Source organism: Triturus cristatus, chromosome 1_1 (assembly GCF_964204655.1).
Source record: "Triturus cristatus chromosome 1_1, aTriCri1.1, whole genome shotgun sequence".
NCBI lineage: Eukaryota > Metazoa > Chordata > Amphibia > Caudata > Salamandridae > Triturus > Triturus cristatus.
The window spans coordinates 179,310,767-179,336,882 of NC_140579.1; the positions used below are offsets into that span (position 1 = coordinate 179,310,767).

At 52.6% G+C, this 26,116-nt stretch overlaps 1 protein-coding gene across 1 annotated transcript in view; it reads left to right on the forward strand.

The window, feature by feature from the left end:
- Positions 1–26,116, forward strand: part of IPO4 (importin 4) — a 3,494,625-nt gene that overhangs the window by 157,673 nt on the left and 3,310,836 nt on the right. The window contains exon 2 of the mRNA XM_085624107.1: positions 14,990–15,076. Coding sequence (XP_085480233.1) covers positions 14,990–15,076 — 87 coding nt within the window. The remainder of the gene's footprint in view (positions 1–14,989; positions 15,077–26,116) is intronic.

Here is a 26,116-nt window from a genome sequence, read left to right on the forward strand (position 1 = left end):
AACCACACACACACAACCACCACCACCACACACACATCCACCACCACCACACACACATCCACCACCACACACACATCCACCACCACACACACACACATCCACCACCACCACACACACACACATCCACCACCACACACACACACATCCACCACCACACACACATCCACCACCACACACACACATCCACCACACACACACACATCCACCACACACACACATCCACCACACACACACATCCACCACCACACACACGCAACCACCACCACACACACGCAACCACCACCACACACACGCAACCACCACCACACACACACAACCACCACCACACACACACAACCACCACCACCACCACACACACACCCACCACCACCCACACAACCACACACACCACAACCACACACACACAACCACACACACACACAACCACACACACAACCACACCACACACCCACCACCACACACCCACCACCACACAACCACCACCACACACACACAACCACCACACACACACACACAACCACCACACACACACACAACCACCACACACACACACAACCACCACACACACACACACAACCACCACACACACACACACAACCACCACACACACACACAACCACCACACACACACAACCACCACACACACACACACAACCACCACCACACACACACACAACCACCACCACCACACACACACACAACCACCACCACACACACACAACCACCACACACACACAACCACCACCACACACAACCACCACCACACACACACACACCACCACTACACACACACGACCACACACACGACCACCACCACCACCACACACACGACCACCACCACACACAACCACCACCACCACACACACACCCACCACCACCCACACAACCACACACACCACAACCACACACACCACACACACCACAACCACACACACCACAACCACACACACCACAACCACACACACCACAACCACACACACCACAACCACACACACCACAACCACACACACACAACCACCACCACCACACACACATCCACCACCACCACACACACATCCACCACCACACACACATCCACCACCACACACACACACATCCACCACCACCACACACACACACATCCACCACCACACACACACACACATCCACCACCACACACACATCCACCACCACACACACACATCCACCACACACACACACATCCACCACACACACACATCCACCACACACACACATCCACCACCACACACACGCAACCACCACCACACACACGCAACCACCACCACACACACGCAACCACCACCACACACGCAACCACCACCACACACACGCAACCACCACCACACACACGCAACCACCACCACACACACACACACACCCACCACCACCCACACAACCACACACACCACAACCACACACACACAACCACACACACACACAACCACACACACAACCACACCACACACCCACCACCACACACCCACCACCACACAACCACCACCACACACAGACAACCACCACCACACACAAAACCACCACCACCACACACACACACCCACCACACACACACCCACCACCACACACACACAACCACCACCACACACACACACACACCCACCACCACACACACACATCCACCACACACACACACACACACACACATCCACCACCACACACACACAGCCACCACCACACACACACAGCCACCACCACACACACACAGCCACCACCACACACACACACACATGACCACCACCACACACATGACCACCACCACACACACACACACGACCACCACCACCACACAGACAACCACCACCACACACAAAACCACCACACACCCACCACCACACACAGACAACCACCACCACACACAAAACCACCACCACCACACACACACACACCCACCACACACACACCCACCACCACACACACACAACCACCACCACACACACACACACCCACCACCACACACACACATCCACCACACACACACACACACACACACACATCCACCACCACACACACACATCCACCACCACACACACACAGCCACCACCACACACACACAGCCACCACCACACACACACACACACGACCACCACCACACACACACACACATGACCACCACCACACACACGACCACCACCACACACACACACACGACCACCACCACCACACACACACACACCACCACACACACACCACCACACACACACCACCACACACACACCACCACACACACACCACCACACACACACCACCACACACACACCACCACACACACACCACCACACACACACCACCACACACACACCACCACACACACACACCACCACACACACACCACACACACAACCACCACCACCACACACACACACACACACCACACACACACAATCACCACACACACACAACCACCACCACACACAGCCACCACCACACACACAGCCACCACCACACACACACAGCCACCACCACACACACACATCCACCACACACACACACACACACACACACACATCCACCACCACACACACACATCCACCACCACACACACACAGCCACCACCACACACACACAGCCACCACCACACACACACACACACGACCACCACCACACACACACACACATGACCACCACCACACACACGACCACCACACACACACCACCACACACACACCACCACACACACACCACCACACACACACCACCACACACACAACCACACAACCACCACCACCACCACACACACACACACACCCACCACACACACACAACCACCACACACACACAACCACCACCACACACACAGCCACCACCACACACACACAGCCACCACCACACACACACAACCACCACCACACACACGACCACACACACAACCACCACCACACACACACACACACACCACAACCACACATACACACACCACAACCACACCCACACACACACACCCACACACACACAACCACACACACACAACCACACACAACCACACACACACAACCACCACCACACACAACCACCACCACACACAGAACCACCACCACACACACACAACCACCACCACACACACAACCACCACAACCACACACACCACAACCACACACACCACACCACACACACACAACCACACACACCACACACAACCACCACCACACACACAGCCACCACCACACACACAACCACCACACACACACCACCACCACACACGACCACACACACACAACCACCACCACACACACGACCACACACACAACCACCACCACCACACACACACACCACAACCACACATACACACACCACAACCACACATACACGCACCACAACTACACACACCACAACCACACCCACACACACACAACCACACACACACAACCACACACACACACAACCACACACACAACCACACACACACAACCACCACCACACACAACCACCACCACACACAGAACCACCACCACACACACACAACCACCACCACACACACAACCACCACCACACACACACCACAACCCAACACACACCACAACCACACACACCACAACCACACACACCACACACACACACATCCACCACCACACACACATCCACCACCACACACACATCCACCACCACACACACACATCCACCACCACACACACACATCCACCACCACACACACACATCCACCACCACACACACGCAACCACCACCACACACACACACAACCACCACCACACACACACAACCACCACCACCACCACACACACACACCCACCACCACCCACACAACCACACACACCACAACCACACACACACAACCACACCACACACCCACCACCACACACCCACCACCACACACAGACAACCACCACCACACACAAAACCACCACCACCACCACACACACACACACACCCACCACCACACACACACATCCACCACACACACACACACACATATCCACCACCACACACACACAGCCACCACCACACACACACACACGACCACCACCACACACACACACATGACCACCACCACACACACACACATGACCACCACCACACACACGACCACCACCACACACACGCACACACGACCACCACCACCACACACACACACACCACCACACACACACCCACCACCACACACACACAACCACCACCACACACACATCCACCACACACACACACACACACACACCACCACACACACAACCACACAACCACCACCACCACCACCACCACACACACACACACACCCACCACACACACACAACCACCACACACACACAACCACCACCACACACACAGCCACCACCACACACACACAGCCACCACCACACACACACAACCACCACCACACACACGACCACACACACAACCACCACCACACACACACACACACACCACAACCACACATACACACACCACAACCACACCCACACACACACACCCACACACACACAACCACACACACACAACCACACACAACCACACACACACAACCACCACCACACACAACCACCACCACACACAGAACCACCACCACACACACACAACCACCACCACACACACAACCACCACAACCACACACACCACAACCACACACACCACACCACACACACACAACCACACACACCACACACAACCACCACCACACACACAGCCACCACCACACACACAACCACCACACACACACCACCACCACACACGACCACACACACACAACCACCACCACACACACACACCACAACCACACACACACCACAACCACACACACACCACAACCACATACACACACCACAACCACACACACCACAACCACACACACCACAACCACACACACCACAACCACACACACACAACCACCACCACACACACACAACCACCACCACACACACACAACCACCACCACACACACACAACCACCACCACACACACAACCACCACCACACACACACACACAACCACCACCACACACACACACAACCACCACCACACACACACACACAACCACCACACACACACACACAACCACCACACACACACAACCACCACACACACACACAACCACCACACACACACACACAACCACCACACACACACACACAACCACCACACACACACACAACCACCACACACACACACAACCACCACCACACACACACACAACCACCACCACACACACACACAACCACCACACACACACAACCACCACACACACACACACAACCACCACCACACACACACACAACCACCACCACACACACACAACCACCACACACACACAACCACCACCACACACAACCACCACCACACACACACAACCACCACCACACACACACACACCACCACCACACACACACGACCACACACACGACCACCACCACCACCACACACACGACCACCACCACACACAACCACGACCACCACCACACACAACCACCACCACCACACACACACCCACCACCACCCACACAACCACACACACCACAACCACACACACCACACACACCACAACCACACACAACCACATACACACAACCACACACACCACACACAACCACCACCACACACACAACCACCACCACCACACACAACCACCACACAACCACCACCACACACACACGACCACCACCACCACCACACACACGACCACCACCACCACCACACACACCACCACCACCACACACACACGACCACCACCACACACACACACACACACACACCACCACACACACACATCTACCACACACACACACACATATCCACCACCACACACACACAGCCACCACCACACACACACACACGACCACCACCACACACACACATCACCACCACCACACACACGACCACCACCACACACACACACATGACCACCACCACACACACACACATGACCACCACCACACACACGACCACCACCACACACACACACACACGACCACCACCACCACACACACACACACCACCACACACACACACCACCACACACACACCACCACACACACACCACCACACACACACCACCACACACAACCACACAACCACCACCACCACCACCACCACACACACACACACACACCCACCACACACACACAACCACCACACACACACAACCACCACCACACACACAGCCACCACCACACACACACAGCCACCACCACACACACACAACCACCACCACACACACGACCACACACACAACCACCACCACACACACACACACACACACACCACAACCACACATACACACACCACAACCACACCCACACACACACCCACACACACACAACCACACACACACAACCACACACAACCACACACACACAACCACCACCACACACAACCACCACCACACACAGAACCACCACCACACACACACAACCACCACCACACACACAACCACCACAACCACACACACCACAACCACACACACCACACCACACACACACAACCACACACACCACACACAACCACCACCACACACACAGCCACCACCACACACACAACCACCACACACACACCACCACCACACACGACCACACACACACAACCACCACCACACACACACACCACAACCACACCACAACCACACACACCACAACCACACACATCACAACCACACACACCACAACCACACACACCACAACCACACACACCACAACCACACACACACAACCACCACCACACACACAACCACCACCACACACACACAACCACCACCACACACACACAACCACCACCACACACACACAACCACCACCACACACACACACAACCACCACCACACACACACACAACCACCACCACACACACACACACACAACCACCACACACACACACACAACCACCACACACACACACAACCACCACACACACACACAACCACCACACACACACACACAACTACCACACACACACACACAACCACCACACACACACACACACACAACCACCACACACACACACAACCACCACCACACACACACACAACCACCACACACACACAACCACCACACACACACACACACAACCACCACCACACACACACAACCACCACCACCACACACACACACAACCACCACCACACACACACAACCACCACACACACACAACCACCACCACACACAACCACCACCACACACACACAACCACCACCACACACACACACACCACCACCACACACACACGACCACACACACGACCACCACCACCACCACACACACGACCACCACCACACACAACCACGACCACCACCACACACAACCACCACCACCACACACACACCCACCACCACCCACACAACCACACACACCACAACCACACACACCACACACACCACAACCACACACAACCACATACACACAACCACACACCACACACAACCACCACCACACACACAACCACCACCACACACACAACCACCACCACCACACACAACCACCACACACAACCACCACCACACACACATGACCACCACCACACACGACCACCACCACCACCACACACACCACCACCACCACACACACACGACCACCACCACACACACACACACACACACCACCACACACACACATCTACCACACACACACACACATATCCACCACCACACACACACAGCCACCACCACACACACACACACGACCACCACCACACACACACATCACCACCACCACACACACGACCACCACCACACACACACGACCACCACCACACACACACACACCACCACACACACACCACCACACACACACCACCACACACACACCACCACACACACACCACCACCACACACACCACCACCACACACACCACCACCACACACACCACCACCACACACACCACCACACACACACCACCACACACACCACCACACACACACCACACACACCACCACCACACACACAACCACACCACCACCACCACCACCACACACACACACACACCCACCACACACACACAACCACCACACACACACAACCACCACCACACACACAGCCACCACCACACACACACGACCACCACCACACACACACCACCACCACACACACACGACCACCACCACACACATGACCACCACCACACACACGACCACCACCACACACACACGACCACCACCACACACACACGACCACCACCACACACACACGACCACCACCACACACACACGACCACCACCACACACACACGACCACCACCACCACCACACACACCACCACCACACACACCACCACACACACACCACCACACACACCACCACACACACCACCACACACACACACCACACACACCACCACCACACACACAACCACACAACCACCACCACCACCACCACACACACACACACACACCCACCACACACACACACCCACCACACACACACAACCACCACACACACACAACCACCACCACACACACAGCCACCACCACACACACACAACCACCACCACACACACACAACCACCACCACACACACACACACAACCACCACCACACACACACAACCACCACACACACACAACCACCACCACACACAACCACCACCACACACACACAACCACCACCACACTCACACACACCACCACACACACACGACCACACACACGACCACCACCACCACCACACACACGACCACCACCACACACAACCACGACCACCACCACACACAACCACCACCACCACCACACACACACCCACCACCACCCACACAACCACACACACCACAACCACACACACCACACACACCACAACCACACACAACCACATACACACAACCACACACACCACACACAACCACCACCACCACACACACAACCACCACCACACACACAACCACCACCACCACCACCACACACAACCACCACACACAACCACCACCACACACACACGACCACCACCACCACACACACGACCACCACCACCACCACACACACCACCACCACCACACACACGACCACCACCACACACACACACACACACACCACCACACACACACATCTACCACACACACACACACATATCCACCACCACACACACACAGCCACCACCACACACACACACACGACCACCACCACACACACACATCACCACCACCACACACACGACCACCACCACACACACACACATGACCACCACCACACACACACACATGACCACCACCACACACACGACCACCACCACCACACACACACACACGACCACCACCACACACACACACACACCACCACACACACACCACCACACACACACCACCACACACACACCACCACACACACACCACCACACACACACCACCACACACACAACCACCACCACCACCACCACACACACACACACACCCACCACACACACACAACCACCACACACACACAACCACCACCACACACACAGCCACCACCACACACACACAGCCACCACCACACACACACAACCACCACCACACACACGACCACACACACAACCACCACCACACACACACACACACACACACACCACAACCACACATACACACACCACAACCACACCCACACACACACACCCACACACACACAACCACACACACACAACCACACACAACCACACACACACAACCACCACCACACACAACCACCACCACACACAACCACCACCACACACAGAACCACCACCACACACACACAACCACCACCACACACACAACCACCACAACCACACACACCACAACCACACACACCACACCACACACACACAACCACACACACCACACACAACCACCACCACACACACAGCCACCACCACACACACAACCACCACACACACACCACCACCACACACGACCACACACACACAACCACCACCACACACACATACCACAACCACACACACACCACAACCACACACACACCACAACCACATACACACACCACAACCACACACACACATCTACCACACACACACACATATCCACCACCACACACACACAGCCACCACCACACACACACACACGACCACCACCACACACACACATCACCACCACCACACACACACATCACCACCACCACACACACGACCACCACCACACACACACACGACCACCACCACACACACACACACCACCACACACACACCACCACACACACACCACCACACACACACCACCACACACACACCACCACCACATACACCACCACCACACACACCACCACCACACACACCACCACACACACACCACCACACACACCACCACACACACACACCACACACACCACCACCACACACACAACCACACAACCACCACCACCACCACCACCACACACACACACACACCCACCACACACACACAACCACCACACACACACAACCACCACCACACACACAGCCACCACCACACACACACGACCACCACCACACACACACCACCACCACACACACACGACCACCACCACACACACGACCACCACCACACACACGACCACCACCACACACACACGACCACCACCACACACACACGACCACCACCACACACACACGACCACCACCACACACACACGACCACCACCACACACACACGACCACCACCACACACACACGACCACCACCACACACACACGACCACCACCACCACACACACGACCACCACCACACACACACGACCACCACCACACACACACGACCACCACCACACACACACGACCACCACCACACACACACCACCACACACACACCACACACACACACCCACCACACACACACCACCACACACACACACCACACACACACACCCACCACACACACACCTACCACATACCCACCCACCACACACACACCCACCCACACACACACCACACACACACCACTACACACACACACACACACACACGACCACCACCACACACACACGACCACCACCACACACACGACCACCACCACACACACGACCACCACCACACACACGACCACCACCACACGCACACGACCACCACCACACGCACACAACCACCACCACATGCACACAACCACCACCACACACGCACACAGCCACCACCACACACGCACACCACCACCACACACACAACCACACACTGCTCCCAACCACACACCACACACACAACCACACATACCACCCCTCACATACCACCCCTCACATACCACCCCACACATACCACCCCACACATACCACCCCACACACACCACCCCACACACACCACCCCACACACACCACCCCACACACACCACCCCACACACACCCACACACACACCCACACACACACAACCACACACACACAACCACACACACCACAACCACACACACCACAACCACATACACCACAACCACACACACACAACCACACACACACAACCACCACCACCACACACACAACCACCACCACACACACGACCACCACCACACACACACGACCACCACACACACGACCACCACCACCACACACACACGACCACCACCACCACCACCACACACACACACACCACCACCACCACACACACACGACCACCACCACCACACACACACGACCACCACACACACGACCACCACCACCACACACACACGACCACCACCACCACACACACACGACCACCACACACACGACCACCACCACACACACACGACCACCACCACACACACACGACCACCACCACACACACACGACCACCACCACACACACACACGACCACCACCACACACACACACGACCACCACACACACACACGACCACCACCACACACACGACCACCACCACACACACGACCACCACCACACACACACGACCACCACCACACACGACCACCACCACACACACACGACCACCACCACACACACACGACCACCACCACACACACACGACCACCACCACACACACACGACCACCACCACACACACACACGACCACCACCACACACACACGACCACCACCACACACACACACGACCACCACCACACACACACACACGACCACCACCACACACACACACGACCACCACCACACACACACACACGACCACCACCACACACACACCACCACCACACACACACGACCACCACCACACACACGACCACCACCACACACACGACCACCACCACACACACGACCACCACCACACACACACGACCACCACCACACACACACGACCACCACCACACACACACGACCACCACCACACACACACGACCACCACCACACACACACGACCACCACCACACACACACACGACCACCACCACACACACACACGACCACCACCACACACACACACGACCACCACCACACACACGACCACCACCACACACACACGACCACCACCACACACACACGACCACCACCACACACGACCACCACCACACACACACGACCACCACCACACACACACACGACCACCATACACACACACGACCACCACCACACACACACGACCACCACCACACACACACACGACCACCACCACACACACACACGACCACCACCACACACACACACACGACCACCACCACACACACACACACGACCACCACCACACACACGACCACCACCACACACACGACCACCACCACCACACACACGACCACCACCACACACACGACCACCACCACCACACACACGACCACCACCACACGCACACAACCACCACACGCACACAACCACCACCACACGCACACAACCACCACCACACACGCACACAGCCACCACCACACACGCACACAACCACCACCACACACACCCACCACACACACACACCACCACCACACACATGACCACCACCACCACACACACACGACCACCACCACCACCACACACACACACCACCACCACCACACACACACACCACCACCACCACACACACACACGACCACCACCACCACACACACACGACCACCACACACACGACCACCACCACCACACACACACGACCACCACCACCACCACACACACACGACCACCACACACACGACCACCACCACACACACACGACCACCACCACACACACACGACCACCACCACACACACACACGACCACCACCACACACACACACGACCACCACCACACACACACGACCACCACCACACACACACACGACCACCACCACACACACACACGACCACCACCACACACACACACGACCACCACCACACACACACAGGACCACCACCACACACACACGACCACCGCCACACACACACACGACCACCACCACACACACACGACCACCACCACACACACACGACCACCACCACCACACACACACGACCACCACCACCACACACACACGACCACCACCACACACACGACCACCACCACACACACACACGACCACCACCACACACACACACGACCACCACCACACACACACACGACCACCACCACACACACACACGACCACCACCACACACACACATGACCACCACCACACACACATGACCACCACCACACACACATGACCACCACCACACACACGACCACCACCACACACACACAACCACCACACACACACAACCACCACACACACACACAACCACCACACACACACAACCACCACCACACACAACCACCACCACACACACACAACCACCACCACACACACACACACCACCACCACACACACACCCACCACCACCCACACACACACATGACCACCACCACACACACACATGACCACCACCACACACACACATGACCACCACCACACACACGACCACCACCGCACACGACCACCACCACACGCACACAACCACCACCACACGCACACAACCACCACCACACGCGCACACAGCCACCACCACACACGCACACAGCCACCACCACACACGCACACAACCACCACCACACACACACACCCACCACACACACCTGCTCCCAACCACACACACCACAACCACACACCACAACCACACACACCACAACCACAACCACACACACCACAACCACACACCACAACCACACACACCACAACCACACACACCACAACCACACACACCACAACCACACACACACACAGACAACCACCACCACACACAGACAACCACCACCACACACACACCCACCCACCACACACACACACCACAACCACACACACCACAACCACACACACCACAACCCCACACATACCACAACCCCCCACACACCACAACCCCACACACACCACAACCACCACCACCACCACCACACACAACATGCACAACCACCACCACCACACACACCACAACCACACAGACCCAACCCCACACAGACCCAACCCCACACAGACCCAACCCCACACACACAACCACACCAAGCATTGGCATAGCCAATAGGTCTCGCCTTTGGGACCTTATAAGTGTTTAGCCACACAACAGTTGATGTGGTTGCACCAAGATATTGTGCTGCATAACTAAATACTTAGAAGGTCCCAAAAGCGAGACCTATTGGCTATGCCAATGCTTGTTTACTTTTGTTTTGTGATTCATGGGTGTTTCTCTGTCCTGCATCGCTCGCATTATATTGGTTAATTTCCCTGTGTTTAGGCTCACTAAGTGCCTGTCTGCATTCTGTTCTGTGGCAATGAACCCTGTGCCTGGTCAGTATGTTTTACTTTTTGAGATTCTCATTTCTGTTTATGTGATGAAGTCATTACCTCTATGCTGATTCATTATTTGCCTCTTTTAGCAATAAAATGTATTTTCCAGTTTATCATGTGGGCACTGACCTAACTCATCGAAACATGCCTATTTGAGATTCCATTGTCTGTGCTTGTTTCAGTTTCCACTCAGTCCCATTGACCGTGTATTCAGCTGGTAGTTAATTGCCTGCTTTTGTGATTTAGCACTATTTTTCTGTGTTTGGATACCCAAGTCCCATGCTTTGTGTTCTTCCACATCTTCTCTATACAGCTTTTCCCCTCATCCTCAACAACTCACAGGCTCTCCATCTGGGTCTGTTTATGTTTGTCATTACTTTGTACCACATGTCTCCATTTGTTCTCTTCAGCATCCCACTCCCGTCCTAATACGAAGATGCCTTCTATCTTGCAGGCGACTGCACAGCTGAAGGAGGCATTCAAAGACCCTGCTGTGCTCCTGGCACTTTGCGAAGTTCTGACTGGATCCCGAAACCCTCAGGTAAGAAAGTGATACTCCAGATGCTGCACTGACTGCAAGCTCAATTATCTACGGAAAGTTATATTCCGGACTTTCGCTGCTAGATGCAGGTTAAGCACAAGTGTTTGTAGCTAATTTACACTGCCGACTTCAGTTTTAAGCCTTAACTTAGTCGCTGACTCTGTTTATTAAACACTTTTTTGTCTCTTCTCATTATGAGAATGGATGTTTGACCCTAAAAAGCTAGATCACTACTGGGGAACATTCCCTATGTGAATCATCCCATTGCAAGCTGTGATTCTCGCTCACTTCTGCTTTTCCTCTTTACAATTTGTTTTAATGTTTGTTTGCTTAATGTGTGCCTCTGAGCACGGGTCCCTCTGATTTCTACGCTCAATCAGATACTACAATCACTGTCCCATTTCTGGAAAGTGCGTCCCTCTAGATAATGTTTAATGGACGTGCACAAGTTTGCTAGACGTCTCCACCCGAGAAACACAATTTCATCCATGGAGGGTAGATAAGGAGATTGGTCTCTAAAGGATGGCTTCTGATACCCGAAAATTTGATTGGATCTTGGGGGTTTGGAAGCATCTTATTTTAAAGTGAGAGATTTCGTTAGGAAAAACTGCAACAAATATATTTTTTTTAAACACAAAGCTTGTTTGTGAGAACTACAGATTTAATATTGGAAACATTGAGTCATTGTTCATACGAATGTGGGATATGGCGGTAATCTATATTTCTCCAACTTTGAATCTTTTATGTTACTCCAGTATTGGATCTTTCATAGATTCACATACTTTAATCATTCCCCGTCGTCGAAGTTGGAGTCCCACGGTACCATATAAAGCAGTATGTATCCTTAACATAGGCCACAATGACGATGTACAGTCACATTAGGAGCCTTTCTATGTTCTTTTGAAATAAGGACCATGTTTTAACCAATCAGGAGACCGCACCATCTAAAAAAAAAACTCCAAAGAGAGGCAAGTTCCCTCAGATTTTCTACCGCACGTCATGTGAAAGCGGTCTTCCTGAGCTCTACTCGGTTATCTACCAACTGGCATTGTGAAACTTCATTTGTATTACTCCCAAGCCTGAAACGCCTAAAAAAAAAAAAAAAAGGGCCCTTTAGACCCTACAGCAGTTGTGGGAGGAAACGTCTTCATACAGATGATCCCCCACAAGGATTGTATTTATTGCCTTTACCTTCCTCATAAGGTTAAAGACTGCACCTTCTTTACTAAAATATTAATGATCGAGATGGAAGGCTGCTCTTATGGCTTCAAAAAGCAAAAAGAATTACCACCTCTGAAGAGGACAGTGACACTCCATCAACCTCTCACATAAGGTCACAAAAAAGGAAGAGGTCAAAGGAGCAAGGGATTCAAGAGGCTCCCAGGAAGTCCATAAAGGACAGTTAAATTATTTATTTTAAGTAGAATTTCGTCAGGAACTTCTTTGTCTGAGCCACCAGGTCTGAAACCTGGAGTACACTCTTCAAAATCCTCCACAGATCAGTCGAAGGCAAGAGCTAAAACCAAGGCCTCCATTGCCTTGATGACAACCACGTCATCGTCCCCAAATGTATTGTTGATGACGATGACCACCTTTACAATGGCATTGATTACGACAATATAGACCACGTCCTCTAGATTTTTGACTGCACCCATCTGTCGACGAGTACATAGTCGTCGAGTGAAAGATGATGACAGCCCCATTGACAATGACTCCATTGATGAACATACCGTTGACGACCGCCTTGTTGACGAGAGTGAAAGACGTACCTCGACGACACTGCCGATGATGCTGAAGATGAGACCATTTAGGGCAGTCCATAGTCCCTCAGAATTGCATGTAAAGTGTCAGGATGAAGACGACTATGAGGGGGAAGAAACCTATTATCAAGGTTACTGTGAAACTATATACTCTGAAAGGCAGAGACCTCATGAACACTCGCCTTCACGAGAATTGATTGTGCAGGTGCCACTATCCTTATTGCAAGGTCTACAGGGTATGCTCCGTGAATATCAGTAATTTTTCCATAGCCAGTTATACCACTGCCGCCAGCACAGCCTAGTGTTCCACCACTCCCATCACCAAGAACACAGTGACCGATCGCACCACAGTAACTCCTAGGATAAAACATCTCCATCTGGCATTGGCAAGCCTCTAAAGGATGATCCTATATCAAGAGATGACGATCAGGAAGAGGGTCAAATTGCTGATGACCCATCCAACCCGGATTGGAATGACTACCTAGTTCCTACTCCATCCCCACCAGTTGCACACCCAGTGGACTCTCCTCCGAACGATATAGTGCGATTCCACAACCTCTTGGAGAGTGCTGCTAAGAGGTTCAAACTGCCAATGACTGTCAAACACACAGATTGTTACATATATAACTTCACGGAGCAGACAAGGAAGTCAGTGCGTGCTATTCCCGTAGTGGATTATATTTGGGAAGAAGGTGTAAGGATAATGACGAATCTAGCCACATTGGCAGTGGTATTGCAGCGAATGGATAAAAAATAAAGGCATGTGAGAATTCACCTGCCTGTTTAGTGGGTCACCCAAAGCCGGGCTCTGTAGTTGCCCAAGTGGCTCAACATCAATCTAAAAATCTGTATACGTCAGTCTCAACTCCACCAGATCGTGAAGGCAGGTGCCTAGACAATCTAGGCAGAAGGTTCTCCATGATGTCTGCCATTATCATCCAGGCTGTTAATTTTCTTGGCATTTTGGATCGGTATGCACGACAATTCTGGTCCGACATGAGTGTACTGATGTATCTCGTGCTAGGAGATGAATGATCGAAGCTAAAAGAAACCTTCAAGGAGGAGAAAGAACATCTTCTGAAGTAATTGATTGTGCAATGGACACTGCTTCCACAGGTTTCCGTCAGCTGGCAGGGGCAGCGTTCTTGAGACGGCAGGGTGGCTTAAAACGACGTCCTTTTAGGCCTGATGTACAGTCCATATCCTGAACATGGCTTATGTGAGAAGTTGGCTTGGTATATGCTGTCCACTAATTAAAGTGGGCACCTTGCACCAGTCCAAACGACCCTTATTGATGATTAGGTTAAAGACAACCTTTATTGAACGCTATCCTTGTGGTTGCTATGGAGAGCAGCCTTCAGGCTAAGTCTCAAAGGAATGCAAAGCAGCTTGGTTTACCAGATTATAACCTCCTGAATGACCAAATGAAAGGAGAACCACACAAGATATATAAAATATATGTATTTATTACTAAACACTCTCTACTAACCTCTTTATGAGATTAGAGCACAAGATACACAATATTAAAGCACTACAACAACAGTAAATAGCACAATACACAGTGGGTTCCAGGGGGAGACCGAACCATATACTAAGAAAGTGGTATAACAACCCCGGCTTGATTAGACCGTGTCTTGAGCACGTAGAATCGCTGGGACCCCAAGGAACCACCCAAGGTAGTGACACAGGGGACCCACAGAGGACGTGTGTAGTGTGAGAACACAGACAAGAGTTCCGTACAACTCTATTGGAAAGTCGCAGTTGGAATTTTAAAGATTATGGACACTTAGGAGAGGACTTCAAGGCAACCCTTTGGAACATAGAAGGTTCTAAGGCCAGCACCCTTGAGAGTACTGAGGTACCCGTGTTAACTAACCCAGAGGAGCCAGGTGCATAGGGGTCAAGTGGTGTCGGAAACGCTCGTTGAGTTCAATGGCGTGATGCGAAGAAATGCTGCTGCCGGGAAGCTGAAAAGTGTCCGGTGTGATCCAAGCCTGTATCGGAGCTGAGAAGAACCTGAAAGCAGAGAGGACAGAGTCTGGGTCACTTCACAGTGACCAGGGGCAAGATAGACGAATGCCCACCGATGTCGGGTGTTTCAGGTGAGAAGAGGTGTAGCTAGACTCAGCAGCCATGGGCACCAGGAGACATCGACGACGACCAAAGTCCGCATGCGAGCTGCCCACAAACGATGTAGAGTGCTGAAGGGGGGGGGGGGGGTCAGTGTCCAGATTGAACACCTACAAGCCTTGGCAACTGCAACCCATGCGGTCAGAAAAGATGCTTCGGTGTGGACCAGCAAGGTCCTGGGGGCTCCCCAAGTGATGGAGAGTCAGGGCACGTCTGGAGCAACCAGGAAAGCTCACTGAAAGTCAAAGTTACCTTCACATGGACCCACAGGCCAACGGACCAAGGATCATGAAGGGACCTTGAGCTGAATCACAAAATACCAGCCCACGGAACGCTCGTGGAGTGTAGGCTGGAAATCTTCGGTGGAAATACTGCTCGGGGTCTGGACTACAAGTAACCCAGAGCACAGCCTCTGGGATCGCCAAAAAACATTTGCTGCTGCAAATGAACACTGTGTCCAGGGGTACAGGTTGCACGGTCCCCACGAGGGCTGCGGGTCTCAGATTTGCTGAGAGCACTTGTCGACCTCGGGGACACTTAGGAACCCACCTCCTGTGTTGCAGAAATCGCCTGAGTCCTCGGGAGCTGTCGAGATGCTAACTGGTCAGATGCGTTTAAGGTGCCTGCCTTGCAGGGGAGTAACTCCTTTACTCCAAGGGAGGTTCTTCAGTCCTCTAACGAAGTGTAGATAGTCAGAACAAGACTTATCTTTCTCAAGACAGGTAGTAGAGACTAACAAATTTGGAACCAAATTATCCAAAAGAAAGCCTGTTTTACTACTACTGTACAAGTCGTTGTTGGGTATAATATCCTCTGCAATCAATCTAGTACCACTTGCACGCCTGAGGACTAGGTCATTTCAAGAGGAGCTACAAAAACAATGAATACAAACAGAATGATTGTTCAAGGACATCATAAGCATCACCCTAAGTATGATGGAAATGCTAGAGTGGTGGTCTCTAATGTCTCCCCTCTCAAAAGGGCTCACGTTCTCGCCCCAGATACCAGACTTCATTATAGCTATGGATGCCTCGTTAGACAGCTGGTGTGGCCATCTGCAGGATTTGCAGATAGAAGGGAGATGATTTGCCCTGCAGGAATCTGTGCACATCAACTACTTGGAATTGAAAGCAATCTTCCTCACCTTGCAAGCTTTTCTTCCAAGAATAGCAGGCTGTTCGGTGCTGGTACATGCAGACAATACGATCAGCATGCATTATATCAACAAACAAGGGGGTACATTATTACTGATGCTTTCCCAAGAAGCTCAAGAGCTGTGGGGCTGGATGACAACCCACATATCTCTGGGTCACATGTGTCCAGAGTAATACTTTGACAGATACTGAGCTGAATTAGGGGCAGCTGCCACGAGTGGAAAGTGGATCAATCGGAACTAGGAAGAATATTTTCACTTTGGGGAAAATCAGTACTGGATCTCTTTGCGAAATATGAGAACAACAAATGCCAGTTCTATGGTAATCAATTCCCACTCCCAGGGTCGTGGGGGAATGGCTTTTTGATCAGATGGTATGGGATTTATGCATACGTCCCCCCCCCTTCCTGTTCATACCAAAGGTTCTCAACAAAATGAAGGCTGAGAACTGTTGACTCATTCTCATTGCTCCCAGGTAGCCCCGGCAGCACTGATTTCCAGAGCTCCTCCTCCTGTCAGAATCCAATCCCAATCGTCTCCCGGCCACGCAGACACCGACCATGATCCAGGTCCTACACCCAGAACCAGCCTCTCTCCACATGTGTGCATGGTTCCTGAATTCTATGAGTTCAAGGACTTAGATGTTCCTCAAGACTGTAGAACTATCTTATCCAAGGCAAGAGCGGAAGTACAAACAAAACACACAAATTGAAATGGAAGCGATTCTGTTTATGGTGTCAACGGTAAAACCTACATCTGTTGGAAGTATCATTGGAGCAGATTCTGCCTTATCTCCCATTGCTTTCCGACTCATAATTGGTGCATGCGTCTGTCAAGGTTTGCATTGCAGCAATATCTAGGTACAGATTTCAACACATTCTCTCTCTGTTCCACAAGAATAATCAAACACTTCATGAAGGGGTTTATTTATTTATTTATTTATTTATTTATTTATTCATTTGCTTAGAGGTTTTTATTCAGAAATAACCTTGTCTTCAGTTGACTGCGAAAAACATATTCGCTAGATTCAGTTCTCATGGTTATAGGTAGCGTGTTCCATAATTTTGCCGCCAGGTATCTGAAGGAGCGAGCTCCCATTCTGGCTCTGAAAATTCTCGGGATCGTCAGTAAGGCCATGTCCCTAGATCGTAGATCCCGACCAGGGGTGTATCTAGACACCAATGACTTGAGGTAAAGGGGGCTTTTGCCTGTCAGAATGCGGTGTATATAACACATAGCCTTAAACAGAATTCTCTTTTCTATGGGTAGCCAGTGTAGAGTGGCCCGAGCTTTTCTAGTATTCGTTCTCCTCGGGAGGCTGAGGACTAAGCGGGCTACCGCATTTTGTATTCTCTGAAGTTTCATGAGTCCTGTCTTGGAGGCTCCTAGATACAATACATTGCCATAGTCTAATTGGGATGTGATTACGGCATGAACTACCGTTCTCCTGGCTTTTACAGGTAGCAAGTCAATGACTTTCCTCAATGTTTTCATTGCTCCATAGCACTTTCCAGCAACTTTCCGTATCTGGCTGTCGAACGATAGATTGGAGTCGACCCAGATACCGAGATTCTTCACTTCTTCCTTAGGGAGAGGGACCTGTCCTAATGTGTCTGGCCACCAAGCAGAGGACCAGATGTTCGGTGTTTTACCTACCACTAAAACCTCAGTTTTGTTTCCATTCAATTTGAGGCAGTGGTCATTCATCCAGACTGCCACTTCTTCCAGGCATTCGGAAAACCGGATAGCAGCTTGATCTTTATTTTGAGATAGTAGCACAATTAGTTGGGTATCATCGGCGTAGGATACAATCGATAACTCATATTTTTGTACACATTCAGCCAGCGGTCCCACATATATGTTAAACAGGGTTGGGCTAAGAGTAGAGCCCTGAGGGACTCCCTGTCTTAAAGGATGGCTGTCCGATATGTGTGAGAGTTGTGCTACTTGAAAACTCCGTTGGGCTAAGAAAGAGGTTAGCCACTGGAGGGCACATCTCCGTATGCCACAAATCTCTAATCTTTGTAATAGTAAGGGATGTGAGACCGTGTCAAAAGCTGCGCTCAAATCCAACAGGATGAGCGCAGCTGTCTTCTCCTCGTCCGCCAGTTTTGTTAGGGTCTCGGTAGCCATCAGCAAGGCTGATTCTGTGGAGTGTGCCTTTCTGAAGCCTGACTGCGAGGGATGAAGGATCGCGTTAGCATCCAAGTGATCCACTAGTTGTTTGTTTACTATTTTTTCTGCTATCTTTGCTGTCAGTGGTAGTAATGAAATGGGACGCAGGTTCTCCAATACGGAGAAGTCCAGAGAGGGTTTCTTTCTCAAAGGTTTAACAATGGCCCTTTTCCAGCTCAAAGGAACTATCCCAGTCTTAAGGGAACAGTGGATGAGTTCAGAGATATATGGTAGGATAGTATTGATACCCATCATTATTCTGTCAGGCTGGAAGTCAAGGCTCTGGTCGGGCTCTGCAGTCGGTCCCTCGTAGAACTTCAGCAAAGCAAAGGGTAGTCTCTTGATGGTGCCTGTTTGCACAGGGTAGCCACTCCTTGGCCACAAGGGAGATTCTTCAGTCTTCTTCTTTCGTCGAATGTCGAAGGTGCAGAGTTTCTGTTCAAGTTGCAGGTTCAGGATAATCTAATCTCCTGGGGCCCAGCTACCACTCTTATACTAATCTGGTGGGCTGGGTTGCCTGCTAGGTCACGCCTTATGGGTGGGACCTGGGAGGGGGGTGGTTACACCCCCTTCCCTTTGTCCAGTTTCGCGCCAGGACTGGGGCTGGAGTGCCCCAGCACCGGTTTGAACTGGACTATGCACGGGACACCTTGTGTGCCCCAGGCATGTCTCATTCTTTTCATCCCTCCCTGCCCCAATACACTAAGGCCTGTCTGGGGTTGTGCTCGCACCTCCCAAGGCAGGAAACCTATTGTCCAAGCCTCCCTTGCCGGGATCACTCCCAGCAGCAGGAGGTCAGACTCGTGTCTGTGGCAGCAGCATCCATTTTGTGATGCTGGGGCTCTGGTTAACTTTAACCGGGTAAGTAGGTTACAACATGTCTTCTCCCTCTAGAAGGGAGGGATAATATCCTCATCCCCAGAAATGGGATGGGGGATTATTCCAAAGTGTTAGACACCTTACACGACATGTTTTGATAAAGCCAAACCATAGTTACCATAACCGTTTAAGATTATAAGGCACTTTAAGAGTATATGGTAGGCTATATCATAGAACAGCTATAAGGACATGGTTCCGAAAGCTGCAGACAGGCTCAGCTCATGCTAGAGCACCATCTCACATGTTACCAAGCACTCTGCCTCCAGGATTGTTAAGGCCTGCCATAGGAGTGGCTGATAGGTACACATGTGTCTATATGTAAGTTAGGTATAGGAATACTACACCTAAGCAAGGAGTGATTACACAACCTTGCCCCAGCTGAGTGATCAGCCAGTTGTGTCATAATGGAAGGCCAGGCCAGGGGTGGCATAATACATGCTGCAGCCCCTGGTAGGCCTAGGGTACACCTATGCCCTGGGTACCTAAGGTACACTGTACAGGGGCCAATAAGGTGATCCTATCCAAATGGGTTATGCACCTAAAGTACATAGTATCAATTTAGAGAGAGAACAGCCGGGCTGTGGGTCTGATCAGCAGGCCCACAGCCACATCTAAGTCGAAAACCAGTAAAGCAAAAGCAAAAAGTGGGGGTGAACATAGAAAGCAGACCCTACTCTCCTACAGGGCCATATTGCACTATCTCAGGAGCCATGCCGCCAAACTCAAAGACGAGAGGTTTGGGTGCACCAACTGCCCCCCGAACTTCGTGAGAAGGTCCGGCCTGCACGGCAGCCGTATGTGAGGAAGGAGAGACCGGTGAAGCAGGTCCGTGAACCACCACTGTCTGGGCCATTCCGGGGCAATCTGGATCATCCGTGCCCCGGACTGGGACAGCTTGATAAGCACCGCCGGAATCAGGGGAATGGGTGGAAAAGCATACAGAAAGCTGTTCGATCCATAGTGCATTCCCCAGCGTCCCCCGCTGGTAGTACCTGGATGCGAAGTCTCGGCATTTGCTGTTTTCGGCGGCGGCGAACAGATCTATGTCTGGAGTCCCCCACCTTGCGAAGACGTCCCCTAGTACTTCGTCGTTTATGACCCATTTGTGGTTTATTTGAATCAGTCTGCTCAGTGCGTCCGCCTGAACATTCTGCACACCTGGCAGATGCGTGGCCGTAATAGTCAGTCCTCGGGCCAGAAGCCAGTGCCAGATCGACTGCGCCTCCTGCGACAGAGTGCGTGATCTCGACCCCCCCCCCACTGCTTGTTGAGGTAATACATCGTGGTTGTATTGTCCGTCTGTACCAGCAGCGAGTTGGTCTGGAAGGACGGATGGAAGGCCTTCAATGCCAAGTAAACGGCCATGAGTTCCAAGAAATTGATGTGGTACGTCGACTCCAACGGGGACCACTTTCCTTGTATCTGTAAGTCTCCGGAATGCGCTCCCCAGCCTTGGAGAGACGCATCCGTCCCGATCCTCTTCGTGGGAATGTCCTTGCGGAAGGGAACCCCCCCTGAGGAGATTTTCCGCCGAACACCACCACTTCAGCGACTGAAGAGCATGCAGAGACAGCCGTATCTTGTCGTCCCAAGAACCTGTCCTCTGATCCCACTGATCCTCCAAGCACTCCTGCAGTGGTCTCATGTGCAGCCGTGCGTGAGGAGTGAGGAAGATACATGAGGCCATCGATCCCAGCAGCGAAGACGCCTTCCTCACTGTCGTCGATGAGGCGGTCATAAGAGCCTGAGCCTTCCGAAGGAGTGATAGCCATCTCTCCTCCGAAGGAGACACGCTTGCTGACAGCGTATTGATGGAGGCCCCCAAGTACTGTATGCACTGGACCGGAGTCGGGACAGACTTGGACATGTTGACGTGCAACCCCAGCTTGTTCAAGAGAACGCACGTCTTCAGGAAGTGCGCTTGCGCTTCTGAGAAGGAGGCGGCCTTGATCAACCAATCGTCCAGGTACGGGTAGCCAAACACCTTGTTCCTCCGCAGGTGTGCAGCTACCACCGCCATGCACTTCGAGAAGGTCCTGGGCGCAGACTTTAGCCCAAATGGCAGTACTGTGTATTGATAATGATTGGCGCCGACTTGGAACCGCAGGAACTTCCTGTGCTTCCGTGCAATGGGCACATGGAAGTACGCATCCTGTAGGTCTATGGCACAGAGCCAGTCTCCCCGTTGCAGCTGAGGGTAAATCTGATGCAACGATAGCATGCGGAATTTCTCTCTGCAAATCCATTTGTTTGTTTGCCGCAAATCCAGAATGGGCCTGAACTCGTTCTTGTCCTTCTTGCGAACCAGGAAGAACCGAGAGTACAGACCCCTTCCCCTTTGAGACAGAGGTACGTCTTCCACCACCTTTTTCCTCAACAGGATGTCTGCCTCCGCCTGGAGCTCTCGCAGTTGATACTGTGAGCTTACCAGCGGGATCGCTGGAGGCGGGCTGATGAACCGAAGACTGTATCCATTGCAAACAATATTCAGCACCCACTTGTCCTGAGTAATTTTTCTCCACTCTGCCAGAAAAAATAGAACGCTTCCCCCCCACTGGAGTGGGTAACGGTTGCAGGGGAAGTAATCGCTCAGGGCCGAGACCCAGCCGGGCCCTTGGTCGCTGTAGCGGACTGCTGGCCTCCTCTACCCTTCTGGCGCTTCTGGAAGGGTTTCCGGAACTGCTGCTGCTGTTGTTGCTGCTGTCCCGAGGCCTGCCCATGCCCTCTTCCTGCAGCCCCGAACCGTCTCTGGAACGGGCGCTTTTTCCTCTCAGGCTTCTCTAACTCGACAGCCGTCAGGGTCTCTGCCTCCATCTTCATGCGGGCCATTTCGTCGTCCGCATGCTTGCCGAACAGGGTCTCCCCGAGAAAGGCAGGTTGGCCACTCTTTGCTGTGCCTCCGGTTTGAGTGAGGTAAGGCGAAGCCAAGCGTGACGCTGTTGG